Below are 19475 nucleotides of genomic sequence, written 5' to 3'. Positions count from 1 at the left end.
GCCAATTATTGGATACTTAACATCAATTAGACAGGTAATTGGGATGTCTCTTGACCCATTCCTAACATGGTGGGCGAAATTCTCCCAAAACGGGAGAAATCGTAAAACTGCCGTAAAACCCGGGCGGGTTTTACGGCAGCGCGCCCCTTCCCGACGGGGGACCGATTCTGGTCCCCCGTCGGGGCTAGCAGCCCGACGTCGGAGGCTCCGACAAGTCGGGCTTAACGAAAATCGTTAAGCCCGCTTGCCGGAGTTAGCGCCGGCTGACGCGTCATATGACGTCAGCCGCGCATGCGCAGGTGGGAAGACTCCATGCGCGGGTGACGTCATCGCGTTTTTGCGCGAAACCCGCGCATGCGCGGGCCGGGTTGCCCCTCAGCCGCCCCGCGTATTGATACTGCGGGGCGGCGGAAGGACAAATAGTGCGCGGGCATCGGGCCCGCTGCCCGCGATCGGTGCCCACCGATCGCGGGCCCATGGCACCCTTGGCACGGCCGTGGTACTGCCGTGCCAATCGGTGCCATGGTTATTTTTTGCGAGTTTGTCACGACGTTTTTACGAACGGCAGGACCAGGTGTGTTTGCCGTTCGTAAAAAGGTCGTAACGGGCTGGGACTTCGGCCCATCTAACAGCTGAGAATCGCTGCCGGCCGTAAAAAAACGGCGGCAGCGATTCTTGTCGGGATTGCGGCGGGGGGGGTGGGAGAATAGCGGGAGGGCGTCAAAAAAGTCGGGAAGGCCCTCCCGCTATTCTCCCACCCGTCGTGGGGGGGGGGAGAATTTCGCCCGGTGTGTTGCTTGCAGGAGTGCAGCCATTTTTGCAGTTAGTCTAGAACGCCGGACAGCTAAGGTATGTTGAAAAGTCTCTTCCGCGTATCGCTTTATTCCCTCTCTTTAAAAATAAACACTGGGCCAAATCTTTGGTTCTCCGGTTTACCTGTGAGAGGACATACGGCCGACGATGCTTGTCAGCAGCCTGGGATGGGCTACGGTATGGATTTTTGCGGGAATTTGTTTAAATTTCCGCTCAGCAGTTCCCCCTGCTCCTCTGAACCTCCCGTGAATGTCTCCAACTCCTGTGTTAGAGTCAGATACTCTGGTCAGTTCCCCAGTACTTACCTGGGTAGCTACTCAGTAAGTATTAGATATAAAGCTGGGCAAGTACCAAACTGAACCCCCCCCCCCCCCACCCCACCTCACTGACCATCCACCCCACCCCCCCCACCCAATCAGCAACCTGTTCACCCACGTTGACCATCTCAACCACCCCACTCACCTATTCACCAACATCCACAATGGACCTTAAAGCCTACCGTAAGGCAGCCAGTGCCATAAAATGGGGGCGTGCTCTGGGAAATAGGATCAGGCAAAGGCCACTCGACTCGTCAAGCCTACTGGCCTTCCGCTAGCTTTACTCTGCTTCAGCAGGAGTTCCCTGAGGGATGCTGCAGTGCGTATTTGTGACAGCCGGGGCCGGAATGCCTCGGAGGAAAGGCGCCGCAACATTAGAGTGTTGGGAAATTACGAGCGCAGCGCCAATCTGGCCATTGCTGCTGCTGCATTGAAATGCCTAACTCTGTTACCTTGATTAGTGATGTTCGTGCCCTAATGGAGCAGAAAACCGGAGCAGTGAAATTAATTCCGAGATCCCAAATCTCCAGTACATTCTCCATAAAAATCCCTACAGTGCTGAAGGAGGCCATTGGGCCCATCGAGTCTGCACCAACCCTCCAAAAGAGTGGACCTTACCTAGGTCCACTCCCCTGCCCTATCCACGTAACGTAACCTGCACAACCCTGGATGTTAAGGAGCAATTTATCACGGCCAATCCGGCTAGCCTGCACATCTTTGGACTGTGGGTGGAAACCGGAGCACCCGGAGGAAACCCACGCAGATGGCGGCGGCGGCGGGGGGGGGGGGTGGTCTGGGGGTCTGGGGTTCTCCACACAGACAGTCACTCGAGGCCGGAATTGATCAGGGTCCCTGGGGCTGTGAGGCAGCAGTTCTAACCACTGTGCTACTGTGCCGCCCATATTCTGCTTCCTCCGCTCCACGAAACAATAATCAGCTGCTGTAGGATCTCTTATTTTCTGATGAGATACTAGGTTGGGTGGTAGTTTGAGATCGAATTTATTGCAAAACTTCTTCAGCGCACTTTCAAATGCAAGCAAAAGAAATAAAAACCCAGCAGGGCTACACAAAGAGAACAATGGCAGGAGAACAAAGAAGTGTGGGGGGGAAAGGGGTGCACCAAGAACTTTATACCTGCACATTCTGGTACTGTCCTCCTCTCTGCCCCCTATTGGCTTACAAGCTTTGAATTGCGACTTCTGATTGGCGCTCCATACCAGCAGACTCACTGGTATCTAACTTACTGGCTGTGCTAACTTTGTTACATTGGCACATCTGTAGTCTGGATTCTGATAAGCTGATGTGTTCCCACAGTATGCTTTCCCACAGATACAATATTTTCCAAACTTGGTTTCAATATTTCCTCACCGGTGCCAACTCCAGAATTTCAAAATAAACGCTGTTCATGTTATTCGAACCTGAACAACAAATTTCCTGTGATGTGACACTCGCTGGTGTGGTGTGGGGTCTTTGTGTGTTTGCATCTGAGTTTTAAATCCATTCCTTACCCAGCTGATTGAAAATGAGATCTTGTGTGAGGCAGCCTGCGTTTAAACACTCAGCGATGCAGAGGGGGGAATTTGAGCCACAGTCACACATTTATAGGTGGGCACATCTCTCGCACTGCAATTTGGAAAATTGAGGACACTGGGCATTAACGTCCAAGCGGCCAAAATCGGGTCACTTTATGGCATTGTGAGCCGAGACAAGTGTATTTACATAATGCAAATTTGCCCTTTTATAACTCGGAATCTAATGGAACTCAGAATCGTTACAGTGCAGAAGGAGGCCATCTGGCCCAGCGTGTCAGTGCTGGCTCTCCAAACAAGCATCCTGACTCAGTGCCGGTCCCCTGCCTCTTCCCCCTCGCCCCGCACCCCTGCACATTGTTTCTATTCAAGAAATCATCTAATGCCCTCTTGAATGCCTCGATTGAATGTGCCTACACCACACATCCAGGCCGTGCACTCCAGACTCACTGTGCGGGGAAAATAAATTCTCACATCACACTTGCTTCTTTTGTAAATCACTTTAAATCTATGCCCCTCTCGTTCTTGATCCGTTTACCAGCAGGAACAGTCTCTCCCCATCTACTCTGTCCAGCCAAAGAATAGTACAGCACAGGTACAGGCCCTTCGGCCCTCCAAGCCTGCGCCGACCCTGCTGCCCGCCTAAACTAAAATCGTCTACACTTCCGCGGTCCGTTATCCCTCTATTCCCATCCTATTCATGTATTTGTCAAGATGCCCCTTAAATGTCACTATTGTCCCTGCTTCCACCACCTCCTCCGGCAGCGAGTTCCAGGCACCCACTACCCTCTGTGTAAGAAACTTGCCTCGTACATCTCCTCTAAACCTTGCCCCTCGCACCTTAAACCTATGTCCCCTAGTAATTGACCCCTCTACCCTGGGAAAACTTCTCTCACTATCCACTCTGTCTATGCCCTCATAATTTTGTAGACCTCTATCAGGTCGCCCCTCAACCTCAGTCGTTCCAGTGAGAACAAATCGAGTTTATTCAACCTCTCCTCATAGCTCATGCCCTCCATACCAGGTAACATCTTGGTAAATCTCTTCTGCACCCTCTCCAAAGCCTCCACATCCTTCTGGTAGCCCCCTCATGATTTTGAACATTTCTCTAAACTCTCCGGTCAACCTTCTCCTCCCCCAGGAGAACAGCCCCAACCTCTCCCATTGATCCTCGTAACTGAAGTTTCTTATCCCTGGAACCCTTCTTGCAAACCTCTTCTGCACTTTCTTCAATGCATTCACATCCTTCCTATAGTTTGGCACCCAGAACTGCTCACAATATTCTAGCTGAGATACAAGTTCAGCACAACTTCCTGGCTTTTGTACTCTTATGACCCGATGTCACTACCACTAGAAATCAAGGTAAATAGCAAGCGTACATCCACGGAGAAACTAGCTAAACACGACGGAGAAAGAAATAGAGGGTATGCTGATTGCGGCATGGTCGCACAGCGGTTTGTACTGTTGCTTCACAGCTCCAGGATCCCAGGTTCGATTCCCGGCTTGAGTCACTCTCTGCAGAGTCTGCACGTTCTCCCCGTGTCTGCATGGGATTCCTCCAGGTGCTCCGGTTTCCTCCCACAGTCCAAAGATGTGCAGGTTAGGTGGATTGGCCAGTTGCTCTTAGTCTCCGAAAAAAAAAGGTTAGTTGAGGTTATGGGAATAGGGAGGAGGTGCGGGCTTCAGTAGGGTACTTTTTCCAAGGGCCGGTGCAGACCCGATGGGCCGAATGGCCTCCTTCTGCACTGTAAATTCTATGATGGTGTTGGGTGAAGAAGGATGGGGAAGAGGCTCATGTGGAGCATTAACACTGGCTGAAAGGTGCTGTAAATGCTGCGGTTACACAATTCCGAATGTATGTTTAAGAAGAATGTGGCTGTAGATGGCACTGTTAGAATAACTTTCTGTAGCTGAGGAACATTGGAAAGTTATGTCACTGATGAAATCTGGGTGCTGTACCTTGGAAACCAGAGGACCTGGTGCTGTAAGTAACAATTGATGATTAGAGTTTATCTCTTCAACCTCAGATAGAAATGTCGGACCCCAACATTGCGTTTTTTGATCCCCTCCACCAGTAAGCAGAGGAATTGGAATTGTGACTCCCTCCCGCATTTGACAAACATGTAAAAGAAACATCACTCTACCCCCCCCCCCCAAACCCAAACAATGTACACTCAACAACACCTGCCCCACAAAGCGGAAATATAGTGCCCGGCTTTGCAATCCACTTTCTACTAAATGACTCCACCACACTGACCCATGAAGAAAGTCAACACGGGAGATCACCCTCCCACCAGTCCCCCCACTCTTCTCTCGACTGCGACCCTCAGCACCCTCTCCCTTTTCTCTGTTTCTCTCCCTCCCTTTTCTCCATTTCTCTCCCTCCCTTTTTTCGACCCTGCCCTCTCTCGCTTCACTCTGTTTATGCCCTGCCTTCTGATCTTCTTGACCTCTGTCATGCTAAGTCCTGACCCCCTATGTGCAACGCTACACGTGTGGTCAACCAATATCATCTTCAAGACAACCAGAATGAAAGGTTTTCAAAAAATATAAACAAAACCCCCTAAGCCTCATTTAGAGTGGGGGGTGTGGGGGGATTGTGGTTTGGGTGTAGAGAGTGAGATGAGATTCTCTGTATAGAACCTGCATATTAGGGCGACAGGGCTTGCATCGACCAGCAGCATCCAAATAACCAGATTAAATTGCAGTTGTTAAAAACCATGATGCTAACGAGCGGTGGCTTTTAAAACCAAACTTTCTGGGATTAATTATCTGCCCATCCGTTTTAGCTGGAGTACAACATGGGCAGCAGGTTAGCATACGTGGCTAGCACTGTGGCTTCACAGCGCCAGGGTCCCGGGTTCGATTCCCCGTTACTGTCACTGTCTCTGCGGAGTCTGCACATTCTCCCCGAGTCTGCGTGGGTTTCCTCTGGGTGCTCCGGTTTCCTCCCACAGTCCAAAGACTTGCAGGTTAGGTGGATTGGCCATGCTAAAGTGCCGTTAGTGTCCAAAAAGGTTAGAAGGGGTTATTGGGTTACGGGGATAGGGTGGAAGTGAGGGCTTAAGTGGGTCGGTGCAGACTCGATGGGCCGAATGGCCTTCTGCACTGTATGTTCTATGTTCTAACATGCAGCACGATTCATCTTGATGGAAGAGGATGGGGGAAAATAGGAGAAAGAAAACGACTTGTTCAAGAGTGAAAGCAGCTTATAACTGAATATCGTATAAGGCTCCTAGTTCACATCACTGCCCTACCATGTTCTTCACGTTCGCCTGATGGTTACATTTCAGCAAAGTGTTTGCAGGAGCTGGAAGCCTCGAGTCTCTTTCCTTGGATGGAGGACAGAGGAGTCAAAAAAAAAAATCGACTTGTATCTTTCCGATACTTATGTTTTGTGCCGTTGATCATGGTTGTCAGAAATAGTCGCGGCATCTAAAGGCTGGTTGTCCAAGGCCGAGAGAGGCTGAGCAGATTGGAGATCTCTTGATTAAAGGAGGAATGAGGATGGATGGGAAGTGGATGAATGAAATAAGAAAACTAGGTTAGCATTATGTACTGACTATAGAATGGGCTGGAGCTTGTGCAATTGTAGTGAGCAGCTGAATTATACAGGCCAGGCCGGTGTGGGTACTAACACCAGTCTCCAATCTATACACAAATCGGTAGACCTCCACTGTGGCGTTACACTTGGCCAACATGCCTTTGGCTTGTAGAGGGGGGGGGGGGGGGGGGGGGGGGAGTGGACTGAGATTCCTGCTGGTGATTACTTTGAAATGACCTCCAGTAGAAATCATAGAATGGGACCACACAAAACAGACGGCATTCAAACAATTCCCCCCCCCCCCCCCGCCTCCTCGCCGCAATTCCTTCACCATAGCTCAGTCTCAGTGTTCAACAATCCAGAGTGCGCGAAAGCTACGCTAACAGCCAATCTAAGATGATCAGTCACGCTCATAACATGGCTCATTTACCCTTGCTAGAAGTGACTGTTCTCTGCAAACAAAAGGAATATGTTCAAGCCATGTGCCTTTTTTTTTTACTTTACCCTGGAGCTTGGAGAGCCTATAGTTCTCCTTGGCCAATCAGAGTCAATTTGCCAACCAATCGCCACCCTTTTTCCCCCTGTGGTATAAATTGTTGTGCTCATTTGAAATTTGACATCCTAGCATTTGTCCTGATGAGTCCAAGATGAAAAGCTTCAACAGCCTGTTCAAATATTTACGGACCTATTCTGAAAGTTTACTATCGAATTTCCTTCCATTTCCCTTTTGAGCAGCGTGTTCCAGATTATCCTAACTTGGTGTGTTCTTTTTGAATGTTTTGTGACATCACCTTTTTCTTTTGCCAACAATCTTAAATCTGGTTACTGGGAGCAATTTCTGAAACCGCGTGTAGTTATTTATTGAGGGTGGGATGCGCGGTTCCACTTGCTGTCCAGATTTGCCTGTGATTAACAGCCACTTGGCTGAATTACTGAGGGGTGCAGTTAATTAATACCCAACATGGCAACCCGGGGCTGGGGGGGGGGTTGAGGAGGAAATTGGCAGAAAAATGGGGGAAACTACAATTTTGTTTTCTTTATCCTTTCATGGGGGAGGGGATGTGGGCATCAGAGGCAAGGGCACCATTTGTTGGCCATCCCTAATCGCTCTTGAACTGAGTGGATGGCTCGGCTATTGCAGGGGTGGGTTGACAGCCAAACACATTGTGTCACGTAGTCCAGACCGGGTAAGAACGGCGGATTTCCCTCCATGGCTGAACCAGTTGGGTTTTGCAACAATTGATAGTTTTGTGGTCACCGTTACTGAGACGAGCTTTATATTCCAGATTTTTAAAAATTATTGTCACAAGTAGGCTTACATTAACACTGCAGTGAAGTGACTGTGAAAATCCCCTAGTCGCCACATTCTGGCGCCCGTTCGGGTACACAGGGATGTCCAATTCACCTAACAAGCACGTCATGTGGGAGGAAACCGGAGCACCCGGAGGAAACCCACGCAGACACGGGGAGAACGTGCAGTCTCCGCACAGACGGTGACCCAAGCCGGGAATCGAACCCTGGGACCGTGAAGCAACAGTGCTAACCACTCTGCTACCGGGCCGGTGTTTATCAACTGAGTTCAAAATCCGCTAGCGGCCGTGATGGGATTTGAACCCATGTCCCCAGAGCAATAGTCTGGGCCCCTTGGATTACTAGTCCAGGGTTACCACTATGCTTCCGCCTCCTCGGGGGGAGGGGAAATAAAAACAAGTTGCAACAACCTTGATGCAGCCTTCAATCTTTGATCAAAGGATGGCATAAAGCGACTCGCCCTACAGATCACACTGCTAATAACCGGAACAGAACTTCATTCTCTCCATCATTTAAAAAGAAACAAGGCTTTAACCTCTGGGTTCAGATGAGCAATAGTTAATTATTCAGGTTATTTGCATGATTAGCGTTGTGACCTGAACCTCACCTCTGCCTTGCAGCTATTAATTGTACCCTCGATGGGAGGGTGAAGCTGCACAAAGGTCTGTTCAAATTTTGGAAAGGGGACAAATGTTTGCGGCTTCCACCCGGCTGGGCAAGTACAGCCAACGATTGTTTTTAATTTTGTTTCTCTTGCTTTTAAATGTGTTTAGGTAACCGGCTACATGACAGAGGATTTCCTGTTGAATGCTGCAATCTCCCGGCTCATGGGCCTCACAAACGCTCTATCAGTAAGTGCAGTTCCTCAAATCTCTGCTCGCAAAGAAGTGGGAGGCTGAGGAGTACAGCATGTCAGGGAAAGGGCACAATACCTGTCGAGCAACTTCAGCTTTCTTAGTTGGTACTAAGGTGAAAACCACCAGAACGTCCTTTCCAGTACAAAGCAAAGATCTGTGAATTTGATCTCCTTAAACACCTATTTTTATAATTGTTCTAACATAACGTGTACTGCAACAGTATGTGCTGTTGCAATAAATATTTATAATTCCCCAATCGACATGGTGGCACAGTGGTTAGCACTGCTGTCTCACGGCGCCAGGGACTCGGGTACAATTCTGTTCTTGGGTGACTGTCGGTGTGGAGCGTGCATGTTCTCCCTGTATCTGCGTGGGTTTCCTCTGGGTGCTCCGGTTTCCTCCCGTAGTCCAAAGGTGCGTAGGTTAGTTGCATCGGCCATGCTAAATTGCCCCTTAGTGTCCAGGGATGTACAGATTAGGTCGGGTTACGGGGATAGGGTGGGGGAGTGGGCCTAGCTAGGGTGCTCATTCAATGTGTCGGTGCAGATTCGATGGGCCGAATGGCCTCCTTTTCACATTGTAGGTGGGTTCTATGGATTCATGGGTAGAATTCTGCGAGCGATGTGCTGCGCTATCGAGTGACAATGAGGAGCTCCTGACTACAGGGAGGAAAAGATGATCTGCGGATAAGACCATAAGACATGGGTGCAGAATTAGGCCATTCGGCCCATCATGTCTGCTCTGCCATTCAATCATGGCTGAAATGTTTTTCATCCCCATTCTCCTGCCTTCTCCCATAACCACTGATCGCCTTATTAATCAAGATAAGACTGTCTAAACCAGATACATGGAGGTTCTTGGGGAGGCGTTTGAGCAAGCTGGGGTTTCATTTCTCCACACTATTGCAGTGTTACCTAAAAGAGGGAGGGAGAGTTAGAAAATACAAAACGACCGTATCAAATCCTAGCTTCTATAAAACCAAGTAGAAATTTACAAGCAAAAGCCCCTGAGGGAAGCCGTTTAGAAATGGAGGTTGTCTCCCCGTGTCTGCGTGGGTTTCGCCCCCACAACCCAAAAATGTGCAGGGTAGGTGGATTGGCCACGCTAAATTGCCCCTTAATTGGAAAAAATAATTGGGTAATCTAAATTTATAAAAAAAAAAAAAGAAATGGAGGTTGGCAGAAGGGAAACAAACTGAGGGTGAGGGGCTTCAGCTCAACTATCACACGTCCTTCATCCCCACCAGCAGACGGTGTGTTAGAGGCGAGGTGAGTGAATTTGGTGCAAGAGTTTATCCAAGAACAGGAGTAAATCATTCAGCCGATTGAAGCCTTTTCGACTATTTGGTCGTAAAACTTGGACCAAGTGACGAGTAAAGTTCAGAGAAGGAAATTCCCGGATTGTCCGGATGCAGCTGAGGGGGTCGCTTTCGACAGCAGCTGCTGCGACTTGGGTTCCTCGCTGAAGCAACTAGCCTGCAGCCGAGGCTGGCGGAGTCTCTTCTCGGGAATGGTGGTCTTGGCTCTTTGCAGCAGAGAGGTCTCTGGTGGGTTTTCAAAGCACAAACAGCTCCGCTTTGGTGAGAGAGGTTTTAGAAGAAGGAAGAGAGGGTGTGGCTGTTGCCCCCTTCCGTCCCTGTGGGCAGCCTGTATTTGACAATTAGTTCAAATCCAGTAGATTTCACTCTGGACCTTCTCTGATTTCAATCTGGGCTCATCTTAGCCACTGTCTCCGAGAGCTCCGTCAACTCTCTGTATCCATAAAACACTTTTGTGCCCTTCGCTAGTACAACATTGTAGCTGATGTAGGATGTGTCTTTTGTTTAAAAAATTTCAACACACATGTCCAACTTTATAAACTAAGATTTTACATAACTGATCTTCAGAACTGTAGTCATAGGGTTCAGGTGGGGGGGGGGGGGGGGAATGGTGGAAAGATGCAATTTTGACAATGTATGTCACTTCAGAATCGTAGATCATTTATTTCCTCATCTCAGTTCACTCTTATCCGAGGGTCAGTATCTTTATGTTGTTTCGTTTACCTCTTCTGGTTCAGCCTCTGGAGGCACCGGTGAGTCCTGCTGCGGTCGCCAATTTGTCTTACCATTCTGATTGAGATCCACTTGTACCCAAATTCAAGGAATGACTCACATAATTGGCCAGTGTTAATTAGATCGCAAAGTGGATGGTTGCTGAGGAGACCAACTTTGACAGAATTTGTTTCTCGGGGACACAGATGCTGGGCACCTCCGCCCACTCCCTAAATCATCTTGATGTCCTTCCAGTTTTTCTGGTGGTCCATTGTGGAAATGCGCAATCAGGCTGGAGAATAATCAAGTGTTGAGCAGTTGCGAGAAAGAAATTCCCTGAGGCAGTTGCCTGGGCAATTAATTGCAGCACAAATACTATTCGCAATAATGAGAAAAATGTTGGCATCTTCTGAACTCTATCCTTTCCCACTCTTTCTGTTCCACACAGATTGAATAAACAGATCTGTGGAAGTATTTATTCTGTGGGGCCAATCTTCTAAAATAACTTGTCTCTGACGAACGAAGACCAGATTTTTCAGCAACGGTTAAAGGACCAATCTCCAAAGCATGATGGCTTCTGGCCGAAAAGTAACACCTAAAACGGCAGATAATTAACAGCTGATGTCTATACATGCATTGCCTCATGTGATGAGCAATGATATCTTCAAATGGATACAGTTAGTCATGAACTCCCTTGATTTGTCTCTGAAGTTTGTTCAGGTGGTTTTTATTAGAAAAACTCCCCAAAGAATACAGTTCATACAAATCTTCCCTCAGGCATAAAGGGTATTCCAAATTTCTGTTTATCTAAGCCCCCAGTTGTTAGGGCTGTTCTCCTGATTGTGTTGTAAATATTTCAGATTCATTTTTTAAGGCCAAAAACCATTTGTGGTGTGTGAGAACACTGTAGCCTGGACGTTTCAGCGTTTGTGTTGCGATTTCTTTTATATAAAAAAAAAGACTGCAGGGAGGGCTTCTGCATTGCATTGTGGACTGTGCAGCAGATTTGTTTCTCTCCAGGTTTCTCAAACCCCAGAGGCTGAATTCAAAATTCTCATCACTCCGTTATCTCACCCTGACAACCTTGTATCTTTGCGTGCACCATAGCTGTCATGTTTGACTTCTCTTTTGTCCTTCTCTTCACGTGACCCCGATTTCAGCCAATGTGCCCTGTTTTTTTCTGCTTTCACAGGACGTGGCTGTCATTGGCTAGGCCAGCATTTGTTTCCCACCCCTAATTGCCCTTGAGAAGGTGGTGGTGAGCTGTCTTCTAGAACCGGTGCAATCCATGTGATGTAGGTACGCCCACAAGCGCTGTTAGGGAGGGAATTAGAGGATTTTGACCCAGCGACAGTGAAGGAATGAAGGTTTAGAGTCAAGTCAACGACGGTGAGTGACTTGGAGGGGAACTTGCAGGTGGTGGTGTTCCCATGGATCTGCTGCCCTTTTCCGTCGAGCGATGGAGGGACCAGGCTTTGAAGGTACCGGCGAAGACTTGATGAACGGACATCGCGCGACAATCGCCAGGCAGGAATGTTCCCTTCCAGTCGGGGAACACTTCAGCGGTCAGGGGAATTCAGCCTCTGATCTCCGGTTAAGCGTTCTCCAAGGTGGCCTTCAGGGTGCGCGACAACGTATAATCGGCGAGCAGGCCTCCTCCCCCCCCCCAAACCACCACCACCACCATCTGGCCTGGGCTTGCAAAATCCTACCAACTGTTCTGGCTTGAGACAATTCACACCTCTTTAACCTGTGATTGTCTCTCTCTCCAGTGACACAGTCTGGACATGTAAAGACTTAATTACCTGCAAAGACTCACATTCAAAGTATCATCTTGCATCATTGACTTTGTCTATATAGGTGTTTCTGGAACCCATCTCTTCATTCACCTGAGGAAGGAGCTGCGCTCTTAAAGCTAGTGAATCGAAACAAACCTGTTGGACTTTAACCTGGTGTTGTAAGACATCTTATTGATGATTTGCTGCAGGGTGCAGACTGGAGCTATGGTGCGCCAGGATTGAAACACAACATAAGGAATTGGAGCAGGAGTAGGCCATTCGGCCCCTGGAGCCTGTTCTTCCATTCAATAAGATCTGACTGAGGTCTTAACTCCACTTTCCTGTCTTTCCCCACAATTGTTGATTCCTTTGCAGATGAAAAGTCTAATTCAGCCGTGAATATATTCAATGACCCAGCCTCCACTGCTCACAAGAATGGTGAATTCCAAGATGAATGGTCCTCTGAGAGAAGGAAATTCCTCTTCATCTCCCTCTTAAATGGAAGACCCCTTATTTCAAAACTATGCCCCCTAGTTCTAGATTGCCCCACGAGAGGAAGCACCCTCTCAGCATCGACTCTGCCGGGCCTTCCCAGGATCTTGCATGTTTCAGTGAGATCATCGCACGTTTTTCCAAACTGCAAGGGCTATAGGCCCAAACCTGCTCAACCGTTTTCCTGAAAGACAACCCCTTCATCCCGGGAATCAGCTCGGTGAACCTTCTCGGAACTGCTCCCAGTGTAAGTATGGTTCCTTAAATAAGGAGATCAGACTGTACAACAGCACCTCGGGTGCAGTTTTAGTAATTCAACATTAGCAAGGCTTCCCTCCCTTTATACCCCATTTGCCTTGCAATAAAGATTAACATTCCTAATTCCTGTCCCTGCGTGATTGCCAACCGTTTGTGATTCATGTACAAGGACACCAGGTTCCTCTGTTCCACAGCTTTCTGCACATTTACTGTTTAGATATTCTGACTTAATATTCTCTCCACCAAAGTGGATAACCCCACTTTTTGCCAACTCACTTAACCTCCCCGTATCCCTCCGTGTCCTCCTCACAACTATTTTCCTGTCTTTGGTTAAAACTTCTGGTCCCTTCAACCACGTCATTAATATAGATCATAAATAGAATCATAGATCATAGAAATTACAGTGCAGACGGAGGCCATTCGGCCCATCGTGTCTGCACCTTCCCTTGGAAAGAGCACCCTACCCAAGTCCACGCCTCCACCCAATCCCCATAACCCAACTAAGGTGGACATTAAGGGACAATTTAGCGTGGCCAATCCACCTACGCTGCACACCTTTGGACTGCGGGAGGAAACCGGAGCACCCGGAGGAAACCCACGCACACACGACGAGAAAGTGCGAACGCCACACAGGCAGTCACCCAAGGCTGGAATTGAACCCGGGTCCCTGGAGCTGTGAGGCAGCAGTGCTAACCACTGTGCCGCCCCAAATAGTTGAGGCCCCAGCTCTGATTCCTGTGGGATTTCACTTTGCCAACCCGAAAATGACCCATTTTTTCTGACTCTGTTTCTTGTTAGTTAGACGATCCTCTATCCATTCTGATACATCCCTCCCAACACCATCAGCTCTTAACTTGTGTAGTAGCCTTTTATGTTGAAAATCCAAATGCACAACATCTACAAACTCGCCTTTATCCACACTGTGTGTTACTTCCTCAAAGAACTCGAATGAGTTTGTGGAGCGGGTGAATGTTTGAGTGGGGGTTCCTGGATGGTGTCGAGCTCCTCGAGTGTTGTTTTGCTGCACTTATCCAGGCAAGTGGTGAGTATTCCATCATACTCCTGACTTGTACCTTGGAGCTGGGCTTGTGGAAGTCAGGAGGTGAGTTACTCGCCACAGAATTCTCAGCCTCTGATCTGCTCTTGTAGTCACAATATTTATATGGCGGGTGCAGTTCGGTTTCTTGTTAATGTTATGCACCAACCCCAGGATGTTGATGGTGAGGGTTTCAGCGATGGCAATGCCTTTGCATATCAAGGGCAAATGGTTCGACTCTCGAGTCGGAGATGGTCATTGCTTGACACCTATAAGGCACAAGTATTAGTTCCCATTTATCAGCTCAAGACTGGATATGGTCCAAACCTTGCACGTAGGCACGACTGCATCACCACAAACTGTGAGGAGCCCAATGCCCAGTCCTCTGTGCCACCTCCCTGCTTTAACCAAAATCTCCTCAAAACCCAAAGTTTCAACCAAACCTTTGATTTCCCACGTCTGCAAATTCTTTGCACATTTTCCATTCCTTCTCTTGCTTGCTTTCATTGTCATCCCCTCCTTTAACTGAACGTTCGCACACATCTTTGTCCACGTGAAGCGCATTGTGGACCCGAAAATTGCAACGTTCGGTTGACGATTTTGAATTCAATGTTTAAGAGAATGAGATAAAACCAATGGAAGTTGTCAAAATTGAGGCTATCCAGGCGCTAGCATTTTATGTGGGAAAGAATGTACGCTGTTGAGATTTTGGAGACGGATGAATTTGTACCAAGTGGGACCAGGGTTCCTGTTGCCTTTTAATTGAATTCTCATGAACTGACTCCATGTTTACTAAGTAACAATTAGATATTTTGGTCTTAAAGAAATACACAACCATAAGACGTTACATTTTCCATAATTTAATCCTGACTTTACTACATCTGCTGTATTTCAGTAACCACCACCATCGGTGGATCTCCTAGTAAATATTATACTAAATTCAGTCTGTACCTACCTGTCATTCTTGTACCTGCCGCAGTGAGTATTTTAAGTGTTGCACTTTGTGGGGGGGGGGGGGGGGGCACAGTGGTTAGCACGGCTTTTTCACGGCGCTGAGGACCCGGGTTCAAATCCCGGCCGCGGGCCACTGTCCGTGTGGAGTTTGTACATTCTCCCCGTGTCTGCGTGGGTTTCACCCCCACAACCCAAAGGAATGAAAAATGAAATTAAATGAAATGAAAATCGCTTATTGTCACAAGCAGGCTTCAAATGAAGTTACTGTGAAAAGCCCCTAGTCACCACATTCCAGCGCCTGTTCGGGGAGGCCGGTACGGGAATTGAACCGTGCTGCTGGCCTGCCTTGGTCTGCTTTCAAAGCCAGCGATTTAGCCCTGTGCTAACGTGGATTGGCCATGCTAAATTGCGTTTTAATTGGGAAAAAATAATTTAAAACATTTTTTTTAAATTAAGTGGCACTTTAACATGGCCAATCCACCTAGCCTGCACATCTTTGGGTTGTGAGGGTGAGACTCATGCAGACGCGGGGAGAACGTGCAAACTCCACGCTGACAGTGACCCAGAGCCGGGATCAAACCTGGAACCTCAGTGCCATGAGGCAGCAGTGCTAACCACTGAGCCGCCGTGCCACCACCAAGGATACATTTTAATGGATTTGAAAACTATTAACGGGCCTCCCCACCATATGATCGCCCTTCACTGAATATTTAACCGTGCCAACGTTGACAACGGATTTATAGACATGTGGATCAGTCAAGGGAATCCTGCTGGGGGCAGCAAAGTAGGTGTAGCCCCAGGGGGGAGAGGGACATGCCCAGCAGGCAGCGCCAACCTGTGCCAGCAGGCAGGGCCAACCTGTGCCAGCAGGCAGGGCCAGGGGCCGGCCCTCTGGGGAGCTCCATGGGTGGGGTGGGAGGGGGTTACCGTTATGTTTGTTTGGGGTGGGGAAGGCTGATGCCTTTGAAGCGGGGACTGGGCATTGAGGGGTTGGGAGGATGAGGGAAAGAGAGCCCCCGACTCTGGTCCATTTGGGGGTGGGTGGGGCGGGGGGTGCTGGGGGGAGTTTAAGCTCTGTGTTGATCGGGGAGCCCGCTAAAGATGGCCCTGAGTGTTCAAAAATGTCAGGGGGAGGGGTTATTGGGATACGGGGATAGGCTGGTAGTGTGGGCTTAAGTGGGTTGGTGCAGACTCGATGGGCCGAATGGCCTACCTCTGCACTGTATGTTCTATGAGCTGAAGATCTGGTCTGAAAACTCTGTAGTGCAACTGGAGAGATGGAGGGCAGCACGGTAGCATGGTGGTTAGCGTCAATGCTTCACAGCTCCAGGGTCCCAAGTTCGGTTCCCGGCTGGGTCACTGTCTGTGCGGAGTCTGCACGCCCTCCCCGTGTGTGCGTGGGTTTCCTCCGGGTGCTCCGGTTTCCTCCCACAGTCCAAAGATGTGCGGGTTAGGTGGATTGGCCATGCTAAATTGCCCGTAGTGTCCTAAAAAGTAAGGTTGGGGGGGGGGGGGGTTATTGGGTTACGGGTATAGGGTGGATACGTGGGTTTGAGTAGGGTGATCATGGCTCGGCACAACATCGAGGGCCGAAGGGCCTGTTCTGTGCTGTACCGTTCTATGTCTATGTCTAGATGCTCGCCAATTTTCAGACAGAGCCTGACACTATGACAATTAAAAATATATATATTTAAAGTACCCAATTCTTTTTTTTCCCAATTAAGGGGCAATTTAGCGTGACCAATTAATCTACCCTGCGCACGGTTGTTGGGTTGTGGGGGGGTGAAACCCACACAGACACAGGGAGAATGTGCAAACTCTACACGGACAGTGACCCTGGGCTGGGATCGCACCCGGTTCCTCGGCCGCGTGAGGCGGCAGTACTGACCACTGCGCCACCGTGCCGCCCAACGCTACCACAAAGTATGGGAGAATTCCGCCCATTAACTCTGTTCCCCCCCCCCCCCCCCCCTTCCACAGATGCTGTCAGCCATGCTGAGTTTAGCCAGCATTTTCTGTTTTTGTTTAAGATTTCCAGCATCCACAGTATTTTGCTTTTACTTAGTAACCTCCCTTGTTCACAGTGGCTCTTGTGGAAATTGATTCTAGTTTTATTCAGCAATTAAAGATTGTGTGGTTTCTCCTCTTTTCTTCCATTACCTTCAGCAAGCATCTTCTCGAGTGGTAATGCACAGCACTGAGTACGAAGAGGCGCTGGCGACCTTGTGTATTATGACTGCGCCCATGGTCCCATACCTAGCATCGGAGTTGTGGAAAGGTAACGTTTTTATTACATTTTTAGTTAGGTGCCGGCAAACGGAATTTGTAGTCCCAATTATTGAATGCAATATTAAATTCATCACTGGGTGAACTTTGCTGAGTAAACACTTAAACGTTAAACTCAATTAGGGATGGGCAACAAATGCTGGCCTGATCAATGATGCTCACGTCCCGTGAACAAATAAAACATTTTAAAATAAATTTTGCTTTGAGATATGCAGTTGACAGCGAACATGTAGCTCCCGTGCAATTGGCAGTGGAGACACAATTGTTTCCTGAACCTGGATCCCAGCAGCCCCGCTGTGTTCACACCTGCCCAACGGTTGTCAATGGACACTGCTGTATGTTATTAGAAAGAGCAGCTTGAGCGGGACCGTCTGCGGCACAGTGGTTAGCACTGCTGCCTCACAGCGCATGGGACCCGGGTTCAATTCCGGGCCTCGGGTGACTGTGCGGAGTCTGCACGTTCTCCTAGTGTCTGCGTGGGTTTCCTCCGGGTGCTCCGGTTTCCCCTCTCAGTCCAGTGACGTGCAGGTTAGGTGGATTGGCTATGCTAGTGTACAAAGATGTGCAGGTTAGCTGGGGTTCCAGAGGTGGAGTGGGGGAGTGGCCCTAGTTATGGCGCTCTTTCAGAGAGTCAGTGTGGACTCGATGGGCCAAATGGCCTCCTTCCTGCTCTGTAGGAATTCTAAGGTTGTGTAGCACTACTCTCCATAACTTTTTTTTTAAAAATTGAGTGTACCCAATTAATTTTTTTCCAATTAAGGGGCAATTTAGTGTGTTCAATCCACCTACCCTGCACAACTTTGGGTTGTGGGGGCAAAACCCACACAAACACGGGGAGAATGTGCAAACTCCACACAGACAGTGACCCAGAGCCAGGATCGAACCTGGGACTTCGGCACCGTGAGGCAACAGGGCTAACCCACTGCGCCACCGTGCTGTCCTACTCTCCATAACTAACGTTGCAATGTAAAACTGCCTTCTCTGCACCTGAGCCAACTTTTTTTTTTAAAAACACCCTGGTTACGCTGTAACATTCTGTTTGACTAATTCTAGACCTGTTGGCCTTCGTGACCTTTCCTTGTTATCATACATTGAAGCAAGATAATGGCACATTTTGCTACGACAGACAAAGAAGCCGTTCCCATTTTGCTCCTGGAACTCACTGCCTTTGAAGGTGGTGGAAGCAGAGGCGGCGAATGAATATAGAAGGGAATTAATTGGATGGGCACTTGATGGAAATAAACTTAGCGGCCTCGGGAATAGAGCGGGAGAATGGGACCTACTCGAATGCTCTGCAGGGAGCCGACATAGGCTTCCTTGTGTGCTCCTAACCACTCAACACGTGCGCATTATTGGTTATCGCTAATATCTTGTTGACTTTGGCGTGTGAGAGACGGCACATTGGGAAATGAGATACAATAAAAGGAAATGGTGGTGTAGTGGCAATGTCACTGGACTGGTAATCAATCCGGAGGCCCAGCCTTTCGGAGTTCCGAGGGCACAGGTTCAAATCCCGCCCCGGCAGCTGGTGGAATGTACTTTTAAACTTCAGTTAAAATCTGGAATATAGACTCAGTAATGGTGACCGTGAAACTATCATTGATTTGTCACGTAAAGCCGTCCGATTCACTAATGTCCTCTAGGGCAGGAAATCTGCCACCCCTCGCCTGGTCTGGCCTACATGTGACTCCAGAACCGCCCTCTGAAAAATGAAATGAAATGAAAATCGCTTATTGTCACGAGTAGGCTTCAATGAAGTTACTGTGAAAAGCCCCTAGTCGCCACATTCCGGCGCCTGTTCGGGGAGGCTGGTACAGGAATTGAACCCGCTTTGCTGGCCTGCCTTGGTCTGCTTTCAAAGCCAGCGATTTATGGCTCAGCGTGGTACTCGGGGATGGGTAGGTGCCAGCCTTGCCAGTGACTCCCACACCCCGTGAATAAATAAAATTATTGTCTGACCCGGGGTCTGTCGTCTCTCCAGATGTGCAAGTTCCTTCCAGGTGGTGGTTTTGAAACAATAACTAGAAGCCAGTTGCAGTTTATGTGACTTGACTCAACAATTCGCTTTAACCCAAGTACGAAAGAGCACGAAAATAAAAAACGGAAAAATGCTGGATAAGCTCAGGCAGGTCAAGCAGCGCCTGTGGAGAAAGGAACCGGGTTAACGTTTCGAGTCCAGTGGCTCTTTTCAGAGCTGAAGAGGGGTGGGAATGTGCTGAATGATATACTTGGAGAGGTGGGTGGGGCGGAATGGAAAGTGAGTGACAGCTG

At 48.8% G+C, this 19475-nt stretch overlaps 1 protein-coding gene across 2 annotated transcripts in view; it reads left to right on the top strand.

The window, feature by feature from the left end:
- lars2 (leucyl-tRNA synthetase 2, mitochondrial) overlaps positions 1–19475 on the top strand; it is a 103270-nt gene that overhangs the window by 68346 nt on the left and 15449 nt on the right. For both annotated transcript variants that reach the window (XM_038796576.1, XM_038796577.1), the window contains exons 18-19: positions 8288–8365; positions 17085–17196. In XM_038796576.1, the coding sequence (XP_038652504.1) occupies positions 8288–8365; positions 17085–17196 (190 nt within the window). The remainder of the gene's footprint in view (positions 1–8287; positions 8366–17084; positions 17197–19475) is intronic.

The sequence above is a fragment of the Scyliorhinus canicula genome, chromosome 5 (genome assembly GCF_902713615.1).
Source record: "Scyliorhinus canicula chromosome 5, sScyCan1.1, whole genome shotgun sequence".
NCBI lineage: Eukaryota > Metazoa > Chordata > Chondrichthyes > Carcharhiniformes > Scyliorhinidae > Scyliorhinus > Scyliorhinus canicula.
This window is presented reverse-complemented; position numbering and strand designations above follow the sequence as displayed.